The sequence below is a fragment of the Saccopteryx leptura genome, chromosome 5, assembly GCF_036850995.1.
Source record: "Saccopteryx leptura isolate mSacLep1 chromosome 5, mSacLep1_pri_phased_curated, whole genome shotgun sequence".
Classification (NCBI taxonomy): Eukaryota; Metazoa; Chordata; class Mammalia; order Chiroptera; family Emballonuridae; genus Saccopteryx; species Saccopteryx leptura.
The window spans coordinates 50,802,794-50,821,028 of NC_089507.1; the positions used below are offsets into that span (position 1 = coordinate 50,802,794).

The window sequence follows — 18,235 nt, forward strand, 5'->3', positions numbered from 1 at the left end:
TGAAGGAAATCAATTTTTAATGGAACATGAGAGTAATTTAGTTTCAAATGTACTTAAATCTTTGTTTAAAATTAATCACTTCCCTCAATTTTGTTTTTCCTTAAAATATCTTAAAACAAAAATATTTTCTGCAAAATATTTAACACTCTCCATTCATGTCGTTGGCTTATCTTATTTTAGCCAAGTGCCTAAATTTTATCAGCTGACATGTCAATGTTATTTGGGTCAACTAAAGTCCAATATCCCTAATGTTTGTTCTCAAAGTGATTGGGGTACAATACAGAACTTGTGTAAGTAGCTGTATACCACAAGGGAAGCGTAACTAAGATTTAGTGAAATCTCACCATTAACATGGTGGATGTCATGACACCAGGCCTGACTTCCTAATGACTTAGACCACTTGAATGTTGCGTTTCTTATAGCACAGTGGTAATTTACCAAAACTGAAATTATGAAGGTGGCTGATAACTAGGTTTTTATTCTTCCATTTTGTATCCAAGGAGTTAGCAATTCGGTGCCATTCTGGATGCAGGGAGTCAGCTTCCAGAATATCTGCCCTGTGATATCCTCCCATCTGAACCCAGATAAGCCCACAGTTCAAGAATGAGATAGAAAGACAGCCATGGGGAAGATCTGCATTTATTTCAAAATGTTGTAAATGAAGCTTCAGAAAGAAATGTGGGTAAGAGCTCCAGCTTCATTGGCATGACCATAACCACATGCTAACATCTGGAATTGATTCCCATTCAAGGCTCTGAAGTTGGAGAAAGCTCCAAATACAAATATACACAAGCACTTGGTGATAATCCCATTTCATCTGATAGTTTGAACTGATCTGTCTTCATCCCCTCTCATTCAACCATACAAAAATATTATCATGTATGGTATGGTGGCTGTTCTTAAATAAATTTTCATTTTAGCCTCAGATTTTAAAAGCATTTGCAATAAGTTAATTAGCAACATGACATTTTCCCATCTTATCCTGCTTCCTGGATATTATTTACCATAATATAATGCCAAGCAAATGGGAAATTTATTGCGTTTATTATTAAATATAAAAAACTAAGCAGTGCAATGTTAAATAAACATTATTTGCTTTATATAGAGTTAGTATAATTATTGTGGGTCACAAGGAAGCAGACTCTTCCCACTTTGATTTCTGTAGTTGTTTGGAAATGGGGGGAAAGCTATTTCTTGATTCTTTCTGAATTTCCTTAACTTAGTTCCATTTTTTGTCCATATCATTAAGTGTTTAGTATCCTGTCTCTGCTTGACCTTTCATAATGAATATAATCATTTTCCTTAGTCTGTTTAGAAAACTTTTTTTCTGTGAATAAAAATGTAGTTTATTCATTTTGTATTTTCTTTTCATCTTTGTCCCATACCTTGAAAGTGGAAATTTAATGAGAGACAGAAGCTGGGGAAATGAAAGAAGGAATCACTTCAAATTGTACATATGCATGAGAAATTTATGTCATCAAGGTATAAATGACAGAAAACTTCTAACAAATACATGAATGCAAGTTGAAACAGAATCCACCTAGAAGAGGAAGGATGCTCACACATGGACAGAGCTAGGAAGAAAATTATACATTTGCAGAGAGTTTCATATTTTGATCACTCAAGGTGACCTGCAAGCCTTCTTCTGCAATTCTGATTCTCAAAAATGGCCTGTAAACAAAAAAATACATTCTATTCCACCAGGTTTCTCTCTCTTAGATACCAGTTTGGGCAGCGATCCAATCCCGGACAGCAGTCACTCTAGTATAAACACCAGGCTTATTGGGTTGCCCACATTCATCTCCCCAGCTCACTATTCCAGCAAGGTACCAGATATCTCTAGCATCTGCACTAACCAATGGTCCTCCAGAGTCACCCTAAAAGAAAATGAAGAGATTAGCAATTAATAATTTATTCATCACACAGGAATTTGCTATTTTTCTTCTAACTTGAGTTTAATGAAAGAGTGGGTTTTCAAAAATCTTCAGTATGTTCAATGCACAAGTGATTTCTCTACATAAGTCATAATTCACATAAAGTTGGAGCTTCACCACCTGGGGAATTGGCTTAGCCTCAGGGTTCCCAATACACTGAGATTAAAGGCTCAATCTCTTTGGAGAATACTATTCTTATCCTATCTGGTACATCTGACAAAGTAAATGCCTATATTGGTTGCCTCTTTATCAGTGTCACATAGCTTCCAAATGTATGGTGATGCGTCTATTTACTGATAGTGAACACAGGCATTAAAGTCAAATACCTGGGCTTAAATTTCAAGCCAGGCCCTTTCAAGCTGGCTAAGACCTTTAATTTACTTATTTGAAATGCTCCTAATAATACCTAGCTCTGATCATTATTCAAAGATTACTTAAAGAGTGTATAAAGTGATTAGCTTAGAGCCTGGCACAAAGCAAAACTTAACAAATACACATACAAAACCATAAATTCTAACTGTTTATAGCTTGTGAACTCGAGATGACTGTTTCCTTATACAGGTCACAAAAACAAGGTACTCGTTGATCATTTCTTAGATTCCTGGAATCCCTAGTTCTTGACCACCCATTAAGTGTTCAGCATACTATGAAGATCTTAATTAATTAATATATTATTTCATAACTCCGATACTTCTGGCAGTGAAACATGGGGTCGAGTTTTATTTTGTCCAGTTTAGCAATAAGAAAACTGAAACTTTTAGAAATTGAGTAATTTGCCTGATGTCACATGCTGGTGTGGCAGAACTTGAATGTAAATCTTAAAGTGATCTAACTCAGAAGACCATGTTTTTCCCCTCTACATTATACTAACTTTCTTGTGAATTTTCTTTTGTCCATGTAAAAATATTAACTGATACTCATAATAGCTGAATTTCAAACAAGGTGTTTATAATTTTTAAGTCAATTACCAATAAGTGTTTACTGATGCCCTCATATGTGGTACGTAGGAGATATAAAAAGAGTGGAAATGCATGGGCCTTTCCCCCCCAGGGGTTTACAATCTAATATTTATGGAAGTACAATGAACCTTATGATACTATTTGAAAACAAATTATTTTGATTATTGAAACCCAAACCTATCAAAAAGCAGAGCAGTTTATCATGAAGAAATAGTAGATGCTTGAGGCAACAAAGTTTAAATCTGTGTAAAAGAGAGGAATGAAGAAATCTGAGAATAAAGTAATCAAAGAAAAAAACATAGTAGTGTATTCAACAGCATTACAAGATGAAAAATAAGGTGATATCCAGCAAGTATTAAGTAGAGAGAGATGTAGTCTGTTCTGCTAACACTAGTGATGGAAGTGATGTTTTATAGGTGTTTCCTCTCATGCAGGGAAGCCAGAATAATGGGAGGAGAATTACAATCTTCAAATGAGAAGGAAAAAGCTATCAACTCAGCTTTTCAGAGGCAGAAGCCTTTGTGGCTCTATTTTTACAAAATGTTTAAAAAGTGCCTGTGCCTGGGATTGCACATCCCACCCCTAAAACACACACACACACACACACACACACACACACACACACACACACACACACCTGCCTTGCTTAGTTCTTAGGCCTTGGCAGGTTGCACTTCCTCCTCTTCTGGGGGCTGCACTCCCATGTGCCCTGACTCAGCCCCAGCAAGCCAGTGTTTCCGCTCATTGTTTCTGTGTATTTTTAACATCCCCTAAGTCAAACACCAACCACCCTGGGCATTCTACCTGCCTACACTGTTCAAGTTATTTTTCAAAGTACAATTATGTGTTGTTAATTCTCTGATTACAAAGTTTCATAGCCTTTACAGGGTCTGTTTGTCTGTCTCTAATCCTATTTTATTCCCATAAATCCTATTCTTGTTAGTGAGTAATTCAGTGAGAAACAAAACAGGAAGTTCACTCCTAAGGGAAATGCAAAATTAGGTTTCCATGAGCCTTTGGTTAGATTTTTGTCAACTGATCAATACATAACCATATTTATGTGTTTCTGTTTAAAGTCACCTTATTTAACATATATTATTGATCCATTAATGTTGAACCCACAGCCAACAGCACTATAATTCATGTCTAAATAAAGTTTATCTAACATAGGTAATTTCTCCATAAAGCACACCGTAGCCCCTTTCTTGTACTTCACTTTAGAGCTATACACTTGGGGGGGGGGGGCTATATTAAATAGCAAAACCATCAACAATAACCACAAAAATGTAGAAAACGTGGTGTTAAATAGACCATGAGAAGAACGCAAGCTTATGATGTTAAAAGCTAAACAAGAAGGCAGCATCACCTTTTTTGGCCCGAGGAACATGCTCATTGGGTGACTCAAATTTTTTGCCACTCTGAGCATGTTTGTGAATAATCATGAAAGTACCTTGAGTATTGACTTTGGGCTCAAATCTTAGGAAGTAGATGAATTCACATGTTCAGAATCCGCAAATGATGAGGATCAAGTGCATTTCCCAGTGAAACTTATATTAAATTGGTTTTATTTTAGTAGGTGTATTTACAGAATAAAGTTGAATTTTCTGTAGAATTTTATAATGAAACAATTCTACATTGTTTCATGACTTCCTTTAGGAACAAACAGAGCTTCTGAACAGGAAAAAGGAAACCTAGTGAAATGAGGTTAGTCTTGAGCATTTGCCGGAAGTGTGCAGAAAAGTCAATTGGTGAAAGAGTTTAACATAACCAACTGAACAATACTAAAATGACTGACCCAGTAGTAAATGTTGGGAAAAGACCACAGTGAAGTCAACGGTGCATTAAAGGAAGTGAAGCCAATGAAGGGAAAAAAATAAGTGTGGTATGTATGTGAGAGAGAGAAAAATGGAAAGTTGCAAAAACAATCTTAAAAATTAATTATACCCACTCTATTAATCCAGACTGGAAAACATAAAGAATAGCATGAAATTCAAATACCAATATGAGGCTTAGAGAGCACATTCAACATAAGGTCTGTCACATCACAACAAAATAAAAATTATAGGGGTATTTACGGACTTCCCCAAGGAATTAGTTATTGATCCCCTCCAGGATTCTATCAGCAATATGCAAGAAGACATAGAGTTCTTGGCTGTCATATCTGGCAAAGATACAAAGTCAATAGTGATAACAAATGCACTGAAAAATAAAATCAGAGTTCAAAGTAATGTCTATGCTGTAGACTAGGATGGAATATACTTACTCCTTTTGCCCGAACTAAATACATCTTTAAAAAGAGCCCATAAACAGCCCTGGCCGGCTGGCTCAGTGGTAGAGCATTGGCCTGGCGTGCAGGAGTCCCGGGTTCGATTCCTGGCCAGGGCACACAAGAGAAGCACCCATCTGCTTCTCCACCCCTCCCCCTCTTCTTCCTCTCTGTCCCTCTTTTCCCCTCCCACAGCCAAGGCTCCATTAGAGCAAAGTTGGCCCGAGTGCTGAGGATGGCTCTGTGGCCTCTGCCTCAGGCGCTAGAATGGCTCTGGTTGCAACAAAGCAACGCCTCAGATGGGGCAGAGCATCGCCCCCTGGTGGGCATGCTGGGTGGATCCCGGTTGGGTGCATGCGGGAGTCTGTCTGCCTCCCCGTTTCCAACTTCAGAAAAATACAAAAAAAAAAAAAAAAAGAGCCCATAAAACATAAAACCAAACATTAGAAATAAAAAGATTCTGAAAGGTAGAGTGAAGAAGGTATATAAACTAAGAACCTCAGGACTCAAGCAAGAAGCTCTCTGGACCCTCGATTTTGTTTTCTGCTTCATTTGTTCAGGGCATGAAACTAAAAAAACCAGCAACCCGGCAACAGGTGCAAATGAAAAAAAAAACACTCAAGAAAACCCTTATTCTCTTGTCGAAAAACCAGAAAGGGGGCAACCTAGGAAGACAGAAATCTTTCAAACAATATTCTCTCTTATTCAGTCAAACCCCATCAGCACAGGCCATCCTTACTAGACTCTTAAGGGCCAGTCTCTCACCAGACTGGGATTCAAAAAGGTTCAGTGGGCAGTCAGACTGTCATCTATGCCAGGTGACAACAAAGGCCTCCTCTATTTCCCTTGTGGTGACTGGCTGGGGAGCACGGACTAGCCCAGTGGTGATGAGGCCTAACTCTCTCCCCATGTAATGTCAGAGGAGACCTGGTAGAGAGAGTCAAGACTCTCACAACAGCCAAGTAGAAATGAGGCCACTTCCCATGATGTCAGTGGAGGCCACAAGAGAGCAATAACAAGGTGCTGCAGCCAGTGTGGGAGCCTGATATTCTACCACCATGCAGCAGTAAAGAGGCACTCCTCCCCCACCCAGGTGTCAAAGAGGATGAGCGGGGAATGAGGCAGCACCGCCCCCCCCACCATCATGTCAGAGGAGGCCTGCTCTGACATGGATCCAGTCTCTTAACAATACTCAAAATTAAATAGGATCCAGTCTCTTAACAATACTCAAAATTTCAAGGATACATTTAAAATTCACTCTCATACCAAAACCAAGAAAATCTCAAATGAGAGAAGGCAATCAACAGACACCAAGACGGCACAGATGTTGGAATTATCTGACAAAGGTTTTAAAGCAGCCATCGCAAAAATGTCTTCATGAGCAATTACCACCGTGCTTGAAACAAATTAAAAAATAAGAAGTTTCAACAAACGGATGGCAGATACAAAGAAGAATCAAATGGAAATTATAGAACTGAAAAATGTAATATCAAAATAAAAATTTTAAAAACTCAATCTGTGGACTTGCCAGGAAAATGGAGATGACAATAAATAATCAGTGAACTCAAAAGATATAATGACAGAAATTATGCAACCTGAACAACAGAGAGAAAGTGAATGAAAATGAAAAAAAAAGAACAACAGAAGCTCAGGGACCTCTGAGACTATAACAAAGAACTAACATTCCTGCCATTAGAGCCCCTGAAGAAGACAAAAAAGAAAGGGGGTGGGGCAAAAAGTATTCAAAGATATTATGCCTGAAAATTTTCTAAATTTGTCAAAGGTCAGAAACCTGCAAAGTAAAAAACTGAGCAAACCCCAAACAGGCTAACCTCAAGAAGTTTATGCCAAGGCACATAGTTTGATTATCAAACTATGAAGACTAAAGAAAAAGGAAGTCTGAAGTCTAGCAAGAAAGCAATGACACCTCATTTATTAGGGAAAAACAATTCTAATAACAGCAGATTCCTCATTAGAAATCAAGGAGGCCATGACTTAAGGCTGAAAGAAAAGACCTACCAGACCCAAATTCTATATCTGGCAAAATTATGCTTCAGAAATTAATAGGATATATAAAGTATTTTGCCAGACAAAGGAAATCTAAGGGAATTTGTCACCAGCAGATTTACATAAAAAGTATGCTTAAAGGACGTTTCTGAAACAAAAAAGAAAAAAATTTTTAAAAATCTTAGAAAACCAGGAAGAAAAAAAGAATAAAACTATGAGTAGATAGAATTTCCTTCTCTTGAGTTTTTTATGTTTGGCATATGAAGCAAAAATATTGTCTGATGTAGCTTCCAATATATGTAGAGGAGATATTTATTATTTCTGTTTATTAATTTTAATATTATAAATGGGGAAGAGTAAAGAGATTTGAGGGGAGGTAAGTTTTCTGTTGTACACTCCACTCAAAGTAGTAAAATCCAAACACCAGTAGACTGTGATAAATTATGTGTGTATAAGTTAGAAGAACCAAGAAGTGTTTTCTCTACAGAGATAGTCTAGTCAAAAACACTAATAGAAATCAAAATAGAATCCTAAAAAACAGTCACTGTATAATTCTATTTAAATAACACTTTTAAAATTATAAAACTATAGAGATGAAGAACAGATTAGTGATTGCCAGATGTTAATGGTAAGAGTGATGGAAGAGGAAAGTGGGTGTTACTGTAAAGGGAAATCTTTGTGGTGTTGAAATAGTTCTCAACTGCAATGATGGTTACACATATCTATACATGTGAGAAAATGTAGAACTAGAAACACACACTGTACCAATGTCAATTTCCTGACTTTTATATTGTACTATAGTTATGTGAGATGTAACCATTGGGTGTCATTAGGTAAAGGGTACACGAGACACCTTTATACTACCTTTCCATCTTTCTGTAAATCTGTAATTATTTCAAAATATAAGGTGACCAAAGGTTATGCAACATATTAATAAGTGAAATGCTTACCTGGCATGCATCTCTTTTTCCTCTCAAGGAGCCAGCACATAACATCCTAGGGGTTATGGTATTATTGTAAACTTGAGGTTCATTACAGATTTCAGTGGCTATATGTTTCACCCGCACTTGCCGAAGATGATTTTGACTGTTACCTAAAGGGAAAAAATAGTGTTCATATTTGTAGACATACATATATTTTATAGACCTGAAAAGAGTCTTTCATAATTATTAGACAAGATCCTGATATAAAATCTTAGGATACGTATTTTTTAAGATAAAGTATTTGGGGAGAGAATGCTTTTCTAACTATTTTAAATAAAACGGTATCTGGGAAAGAACCTCAAATTGTGTAGTGATTTCCATTTCATTGTTAAACTTAGATGGTAATTTCAGTATGAAGGCCTGGTGGTTTTAAAATTCTCCAATCTTCACAATTGAACATGTTAATAATCCCTCATCTTTTATGTCATTAACTCCGTAGTAAAACGTTCCGACATATTTGTACTTTCAGACAACTTACCCAGCACTGTCACTACAGCAGTAGTGAAGCACTTGATAGTAACCTGAGGCATGAGGACATTTATGTCTCTTCCAAATAATTTAATTCACAAGCAGAACCAGACTGGGCCCAGGTCCATATGACCAACCCACAAACATATTTTGGCATAACGACATTCCATTCTTTAAATGCCTGACAATACTAAATTAGATTGCTATGATTTGAGTTTCTCTTCAGATTCTCACCATCATTTTGTAGTGCTCCAAATCCGGTCACAAACATATCATCACCAGGGCGGAACTCGTGGGATGCATCAGGGAGACAAACTCTGTGTACCGCATTTGTATAGGGTACAGGGCTAGAAAGCTCTGCAACTGAAATATCATAGTCATGTGATGGATATTTGTATTTTTCATGGACAATTATCCTTCGGATGCCTTGTCTCATTTTAGGAGGATACAGTGTGACTCCAAAGGAGGCAGTCCATCTGGCTGGGTCCTTATACCTGGGGAGGAAGATATGAAGAATAAATTACACTTTATCATGCTACCAATATGATGGTCTCTATGAATCAATTTAATCTATCAATATGAGTTTTCTTTTTCAAATTATAGCTTTTATGTATAGAAACTAACTCTTTGCAATCTGAGAATCTGGCTTGTGGGTGAGATTAGGTGGCAACGCCTCAGTGGCATGTTTCTTGTGACAGCATGCTACTTGGCATATGGAGTCTCTCATTTCAGATCCTAAGGCCTTTTGACATTTCTGGTCATCAGTGACTCCAAGGGACATATGGAAAGCATATCCTATACAGAATGAGAGAACTGAATAAATGCATTCTATGTGCACTATGTCACCAACACAGCAAACATACACATTTCTCTGGAAACCAAAAAGGCTGCACAATAATTTAACAAAGCATTACTATCCTGTATACTGTAGGCATGGAATTTTATACTGGGTTGAAAGGTTTTCTCCCTTGGAATATAACTAGCCAACCTATTCAGTTGTATAACTTGTTACCAGATGTCTTCATATTTAATTCTTATCATGGGAAAATCTCCCCACTGGACTCAAACCTACAACCCATCTTTGCTGCATATCCACCTGAAAGATATGCAGCAGAGATATGGCTCTTCTCTTTGATATCAAGTCCAAAGTCCAAAGGTGACTTTAAAATTCCTCTTCCTTTGACAAACTACTGTGTATTTTTAAAGGATAATTTACCTACATGTACTTTGATTGCCATTTCCATTACCAGACCTCTGGCTAAGGTTTATGAGTTTCCCATTCTCTTTGTGATGTATACTAAGCTCGTCTCTCTCAAACTTCAGGCATTTTCTTCTCGACAAGCCCCAATGCACTCTGCTTACCCCCAATCACTCACAAAGTTCAGGACTTACATTCTAAAGCAGTGAGCAGCACTCACAAGCCATGTGCCATTAATTAAAGTTGCTCCGCAGCGGTGGATCCCATCCCATTGCAGGCTAGCTTGCCATGGCCATTCACCCTCTTCTACCGGGGTGCCACCAACAATCCTGAGACTCTGTCTTGTAGTTTTATTCCTTCGAGTCCCACAACCTGCCAAAGAGAGATGACACATTAGTTAGCAGTTGTTAAGTATAAAATTGTGTTACTATGCTCCAAGTTTCTCATACTTTGTGCTCCAGGAGTATCAAACACTTTCTCTTGTTTTTACCTTTCCTTAAACTGTTGTTTCATTATTTAACCCTTATTCATGTTGTAAGATATAATTCACTCAATTCCCACCCTCAAACTGGATTAGTTATGACTTCCTTTAATGCTTGCATTAAAAAAATAACAATACTCTGTGTATAATATGCATATATACCTCTCTCCTCTTTCTCTCTCTCATATAGATATATAGGTATAGATATAGATAGATATAGATATAGATGATATAGATATAAATATATGTGCTTATTATAGCTTATATTATAGGGTTTCTCAACCTTGGAAGTATTGACATTTGAGGATGAATAGTTGTTAGTTTGGGGGGCTGTCCTATGCATAATAAGATGTTTAGAAGAATCCTTGACCTACATACATTATATACCAGTAGCACTCCCCAAACATGATAACCAAAACTGCCACCATGGGGCATGATTCTTTGGGGGTCAAAATTGCCCTTGTTTGAAATTATGAACATAGGAAATATGTTTAGAATTATGTGTTCATGCACTAGTCCCTATACATAGAGTTCCGTTAGAGTATAATCTTCTTTTAGGCAGGGATAATATTCCATCTTTTATATCCCTATTGACTAACACAGCACTAGCACATAGTAGGTACCCAGTAAGTATTGGTGGGTACCTACTTAAGTAGGTATCAAATTGTGTTACTATGCTCACATATATATGTGTGTATATGCCACTGGCTCCATCCTGTGACTCAGAAGATAGAGTGTGAATCCTGCATATGGACATCTCAGGTTTGATTCCAGTCAGGGCATACAGGAGAAGCAGCCATCTGCTTCTCTTTTCCTCCTTCTCCTCCTTCTCTCTCTTCCCCTCCCACAATCAGTGGTTCTATGAGCGTGGCCCAGGATGCTAAGGATAGCTCTGTCAGAAAGCAACAGCCTTAGGTGCTAAAAATAGCTCAGTACTGGAGAATCTGCCCCAGAGGGGTTGCCAAGGGAATCCTGGTCAGGGTGCATGCGGGAGTCTGCCTCCCTATTCTGATGGAATGCTCTGCTATAGGGGAAGGAACATGCCAAGTCTAGAATCGATATTTTTTAAATACAGATAAACATATTATCTGGGCCTTTGGTAATTTTTCCAATATATACTCCAACCCCAATTGCCTATGATTTCCACAATATGGAATTAATAAAATCAATAAGATCTTATTTAGTGTAGCATAACAAGTTTCTTCCTCTAGATGAAAAATGGCAACATACAGATTACTTTTCTATAGTCCTTAGAAAACTTTTGTGAGAAGATATTATAGATATCTTCAATCAGAATAGTAAGAAGTATTTTTGCCTCTTCTTTAAGAACTGCATGACTCATTACCATTACACATATGCCATAGGCACCAATACATCCACTCCAAAATTCTCCCAATATTGTTATTCTTTAGTAATTAATGTGCCTTAGAAATAAGATAAAGCACCTTGATCTGTGCACAGAATGATCAAACTTTATTCTGACTTTTAACACCACAGAAAGTAAGCCTAAATAATCTAGTGTTAATTTTTTTACATTAAAGTTATGCAATTTTAGTAAATATATTTTAAACTTACAATTGTTCAGAAAGTTGTCTGTTTCTGTCTTGTTGATTTCTGAAATACACAAAAATGGTGAACAGGGTCAGCACATCAGAATTGCATAATACCTCTGAATACTTCAAATACTCAAGGATGCTTAATTGCATTTTAAGATAATATATCTCTAGGTCGTAAAGAAAGTAACATTTTATTATTGACATGGTATGTTCATTGCTTTGGGTAAAAGCGATCTGAACAGGGTTTCTTAAACTTTAATGTGGATAAGAGCCACATAGGGAACACCTTCATGAGGTAAATTCCTGTTTCCTTTCCCAGTAATTCTGATTCAGTAGTTTTTTGCTGAAGCCCAGGAATATGAGTCTTATATCAGGAAATAAGATGCAGATAGACCACAGACTCTTTGGGAGAAATAATTTTCTGAACCACAGTATTGATTCCCCAAATACAATGATATTTTTATTGACCATTATTTCAGATAATGTTACTAAAGTTATAGGCATAGTCCCATTGTATAACGTCTAAAGTGGTATCTCCATATATTAGTTCTTACTCACATTTAAAACCAATATTATTTCTTTGTAAGTCTTTCTTCTGCCAATATTTGCCTTCATACTGTCATTTGACTCTAGCCAATGGCTCTGTAGCTTGTTGACTTCTCAACAATTGGGCCTAATCCTATGCAAACACTAAACCAACCAACAGGTACATAAAACTCCAAGCACTCAACTATCGTGGCTCAGTTAATTTCTAGTGACCAAAACTAGTCTCTTTGAACATGGCAGATGGCAATTCTAAATGCAAAAATTTTCATGTTAATTTTTCTTTTAGTATTCAACAGTATTGATTTACTATTTTAGAAGGGTTTCCTTCTGACTTTCTCTATTCTGGCTATTGTGGGGGGAAATAACAAAAACAAGGAAAAAATTATCATTTATACTAAGTAAATATTAAAAAAGCACCATCATTGATCTCCCTGTTCTTTTCTATTATTTATAAAGCTCTTTCTAGAGAAAGTTCTGGCTTTGCATGTTGATGCTGCTGGCCCTGTGTATCCACAGTGTCCTGCACTCAGCATGGCCTTGCACTTGGTTTAATGCTTACTATCTTGAAATTCTTAATAATTTTATCTCATAATTTGTGTTTTGAAAGTGACATCCGGCCCTGGCCAGTAGGCTCAGTGGTAGAGCATTGGCCCACATGTGGATGTCCCAGGTTTGATTCCCCACCAGGGCATGCAGGAGAAGCGCCCATCTGCTTCTCTACCCTTTCCCTCTCCTTTCTCTCTGTCTCTCTCTTCCCCTCTCATAGACAAGGCTCCATTGGAGCAAAGTTGGCCCAGCCACTGAGAATGGCTCCATGGCCTCCACCTCAGGCACTAGAATGGCTCTGGTTGCAACAAAACAACACCCCAGATGGGCAGAGCATCGCCCACTAGTGGGCATGCTGGGTGGATCCCAGTCGGTCACATGCAGGAGTCTGTTTCTCTGCTTTCCCGCTTCTCACTTCAGAAAAACATAAATAAATAAATGAATAAATAAAAAGAAAGTGACATCTAATAGAATAATGGAACATGACATGAGCAGAGGACATACACACGATATGTATATCCACAGGTTTTTACCACCGTGTTTATATCTATCTAATTATACCCTATGAACTCAGGATTATGGTGAACACACAACGTTCAGCAAACTCCAAGAGAGTGCAAAGTAAGTACTGTATGTGATGTCTACCTCTAAGTAAGCAGAAGGCAGTGATAGTCTTAAGCAGCTATATTTTCTGTTTGAATCAGAACTTGCTTAAAATGTAGAAAGGTGGCAGTCTCATTCTAATAAACATGAATACGCAAAGGACCCTAGCATATTCTTTCTCACTATCATTATACTTGGTATTAACCAATAGTTTCTGCTGGAAATAATAACATATAAGGACCTTTTGATCCATCCTCACTCAAGCTGAAAGTAGAGAGCATTCATAAAATGTGCATGCATCAAGAAGGGAAATTAATAAGGTCATGCTAACTAGCTTTGTGTAGTATTTTAATTGATCTTGTAAAAACTGAAATATATGTATGAGTGAAATACAGTTGTATAATTTTTGTGATTCTATGCAGAAGTTAAATGCTCTTATATTTGCTTTTAAAATTGACATTTCCAGTATGAAGGAAAACAGTAAAACTCATGCTAGTAATTTTAATTTTTTCACTTTGAATGACATTAACAAATAAAAATATTATGACAAATCAAGAGACATCATGAAAGGAAAAAAAAGTCTTCTATTTTATTATCTTTAACAGCTCTTTTTTATTGCTTCTTGAAAAGTCCAAAATTTTATTTCACTAGGCCCCACAAATTACTTAGCTAGCCAGAACTAGTGAAGCCTCCCTTTCTAGGTAAGGTAGCTGACCATCAGGTTAAACCTTTATTGAAGGCAACCAGCTTTCTATATAAGCACTTTGTATTCATTCTTTCTACTTGTTTCCTATTGTCTCTTTTCTAGTACTACCAATTCCTATTTTGTATCACTAGCAACATGTGCCTAGTAAGCTCTTGAAATGTTACTTGTCTAAATTGAAATGCACTATAAATATGAACTATACACTAGATTTCAAAACCTTAGTACAAAATATATATATATATAATAACTTCTAAACAATTTTTACATTACTTGAAATAATATGTTAGATATACTGGGTTAAACATATATAATATTTAAATGAACTTCACATGTTTATTTTTACTTTTTTTTAATGGCTTTTAGAAGTTCAAGATCATACATTTGTCCTGCATAGTATTTCTATAAATTACCATCATTCCATAGAACATGACTTAGCTCTTAACCAAACTTTTATTTCTACTGAGGTAATTTATGTTTCTTACTTTCTAGTCATGAGGACCATCGCTGCTTGTTTTGTTGCCCTGCCCCCACAAAAACAAACAAAAACCCTAAAGATTTTTTATATTAGTTATAAAGCACATAAAAATAAATTATAATTTTTTATTGGTTAGTTCTTAGAAAATAAATTCAAAGGGAAAATTGATATACTAGGTATATTAATGACATTAGAAGGCAAATATGTGGGTATTATAAACTATTTCACACATCACAGTCTCAGAGCATAAAATAGATAAAGAACAAGAAACAAGAAGAACAAGAAAAAGAAGAGGAATAAATATACAAAAGAACCCCACCATTTTCTCCTTTTATTATTGAATTCTATAGTTAAAATGTAAGGCCCAATTAGAAAGAGAACCCAAGCCCAAGAATTAATGATCTACTTATATGGAAGGCATAAGTTTTGGGTAGTATTAAAATTTTAAATACTTTATCAGGACCAAGTTACTCCAAAAGAAATGTTCTAATAGTTCTGAGACCACATAATTAAAGGGCATCCAAAATAATTTTTAAAAATCATTGCCCAATACCAAACTAAAATGGAGCTATTTTATGTAAGAGAATTAAACTAAATAAGAAAAGTAAACTTACTTTTGATTTCAACTGATTCCGGATCTAATTCAGGGGGCCCTACAGCATCATGCAGCTGTTCATGTAGAACACGTTGAATAATTATATTTATGGTTTCAGGATCCTCTGTAGAACGAAATCTAAAAATCAGCAGCATATGAGCCAATACTCCATTTTCTTCTTTACTATGGACCAAAAAGAAAATAAAAAGAGGTTTTAAAAGATATTATTCAGAATAATATTTATGATTGTATCACAATATTTTTATCATTCTTTTGAAACATACACAAAAACAAATTCATATAAGTAATTTTAGATCTAATTTGTTTTCTTTTATATTTCTATTGTGTACCACAAATGAAGCTTCCAACTCAGCCTCTCTTATGTAAGCCAGTATGCTCATGGTCTCTGTTACCAACAAAGGATCTGGTTAAGTACATGGTTATTAATATAAAAAGGAGCTTCTCTTGCTAGCCATTCAAACTAATCTAATATAATGTATACCTAATATAAAATTGACTCTGGCTTTAGCTTTCAGGCTTAAATCCAATAATTTTTTTTCAAAGCAGCCTTCAGACTTTCCAAAACAACTCATAAATCCTAAAAATCTTAGAAAGCTTGACCAAACTATATTGACTTTAGTGATTGTATTTTCAGGTAGAGTGTTAATGAGCCTCAGTGTTACTTGAATGAGTTACCTCCTTGGATTCACCCTAAGCTACTTTTTCTCAGCCTCTGTCAGCTGTTTTCCCCTGCCTGCTCCTTTTCATGTATAATGTTTCCAAAGAATCTTACTTTGCCCTCTACACTGCATTGACCCTTACATAAACTGTAAACAGGAGTATAAATTAGAATCTTATATTTAGAGGTCAGCTTTGTTTATTATAAATTTTATTATCCATCATCTCTGATATAGTATTTCTTGTTTTAGAAATCTAATCTTCAAATGCCCTCTTGTATGTACATATGTTCATCATAACCTTGTTTTTAAATCCAAAAAATATGTAATAACCCAAGTGTCCATCAAAAGAGCATTGGCTAAATCAACCCTAACACATACTTATAGTGAAATACTATACAGCCAGCTAAAGAATGAAATAAACATACATTAGTCATAGAAAAGATGTGCAAAATAAATTGTTAAGAAGATCAGTTCTTTCTGGGAGAATTATTGGAGAGGAAGCTTTACTTTCAATTTTATGTAATACTGTGTTATTGAATTTTATATACTTTTGTATTGCTTTTGTAATCTGAAGGAACACATAAGGCTTTAGAGAGATTATTATTACATATCTCATCACATTTCAGCAATCCTGTAAATCAATTATTTCTTCGTCTTTCTCTTAAACTATTCTTATACTACCTGGGTGACAGAAACAAACATAAATAGAGCCCTCTCTATTTAATTAGTCCAGCTATTCAATTTATCTTTCCCCTCCTTATCACAACATACCTTCTTGAAAAGACAAATTACATTCTGCCCCATATTTACTTCTTTGTGCTCTGCTTCCTCCCCTCCCATCCCACTAAGTCTTTTCCCTACATGAATGACTTCTTCGTATCCAGTTGATTCTTTCCAGTCATATTACTTGGTCTCTCAGGAGTATTTGTCAAGACTGACCACTCTCTTCTTGAGCTCTTGAGCATGTGTCATGAATTTTTCTTTTTTCTGCTCTTTCCCTGCTTTTCTAGGTTCCAATTTTATTACATCGCCTTAAATATTATCCTTCAAGTTTTCTTTTTCAATCTCTTTTTTCTGGAGTTTTTGTCATTGAAATAATATTGAAAATAGTTCTTATCTTATTTTGGAAAAATACAAGTAATTTTCTTTAATACAATATATTATTTAATGTTTTGCTTAAAATGTTATGCTCTGAACTTCTTTTATTCATGATTGATAAAGAGATCTGAGATCTTAAATATTTGGAGCAGAAAAGGTGAAATAAAAGAAAATAAAGAAAATTGATAAGGAGAACCAAGAGGTAAAGACAAACCTCATCTACTACACTATATACTATTAAACCACAGGATATGGTTTAGGTCCCTTTCCTCTTTGTGCTCAACTATCCTCCAAAAAACAATTCTATACCATAGCCATCAACAACACTTCTGTCACTCTCAATCATCTTGCAAATGTTTTCATTTACATTTATAGACTGAGCAAGGCACATTAATTATAACCTATGATTTTCACAGACTGGGCACAAAATGAATATTTGTTAAATTTAATTATATCATATTATAACACTTCCAACAGTATTTATAACTGGTCACATTTATAATTTTAGCGTTAAATTATATTCAGAAGTAGTAATTTTAGATCCACATACCTGAATCTGATAATGTGAGCCTTGACAATTTCTCCCTTTAATGGAGATTTATGAAATGCCTTTTTCACCTGTTCCAAAATATTCAAATTATGTCAGCAAAAACAATTTTCTGAAATTCTGTAAAGGTAATTTGAAGCTTAGATTTTTTTAATTAAAAATAAAACACATTGACTAACATTTTACTATGTACTTGTTAAACTTGAGGATTTTTTTTTTTTTTTTTTGGTGTTCTACTCAAGGATTTCCACTGAACTCTGCCTTGGGAATTATAGGAGCTGGGGAACCAGCTCTCTACACTCAGAAAGAGATAAAAGAGAATAAACAGACTGTTTTTTGAAATATAATAATAAATGTTCACATTCTGAGACACAATCAAAGATAGGGGAAATGAAATAATTCTCCCAACTAGTTGTTGGATTACAGAAATGAGTGCATAAATGTCACATGGTTTCCAAACCTGGTGAAAATGTTATATATATATGGCCTTAAAGAAGAGCTTATTTGGTGCTTACAAATGGTACTACCCTGATTTAGTGCTTACAAATACAAATACAATCACAATCTGACCTCTTCCTCAACAAGAT

The 18,235-nt window shown here is 35.7% G+C and overlaps 1 protein-coding gene across 1 annotated transcript in view; it reads right to left on the reverse strand.

The window, feature by feature from the left end:
- Positions 1-208: 208 nt before the first annotated feature.
- LOC136405422 (transmembrane protease serine 11E-like) overlaps positions 209-18,235 on the reverse strand; it is a 46,008-nt gene continuing 27,981 nt past the window's right edge. The window contains exons 4-10 of the mRNA XM_066384817.1: positions 17,652-17,719; positions 15,343-15,506; positions 11,872-11,910; positions 10,010-10,187; positions 8,852-9,111; positions 8,117-8,259; positions 209-1,877 (exon numbers count right to left, since the gene is read on the reverse strand). Of these exons, the coding sequence (XP_066240914.1) occupies positions 1,716-1,877; positions 8,117-8,259; positions 8,852-9,111; positions 10,010-10,187; positions 11,872-11,910; positions 15,343-15,506; positions 17,652-17,719 (1,014 nt within the window). The 3' untranslated portion in view covers positions 209-1,715. The remainder of the gene's footprint in view (positions 1,878-8,116; positions 8,260-8,851; positions 9,112-10,009; positions 10,188-11,871; positions 11,911-15,342; positions 15,507-17,651; positions 17,720-18,235) is intronic.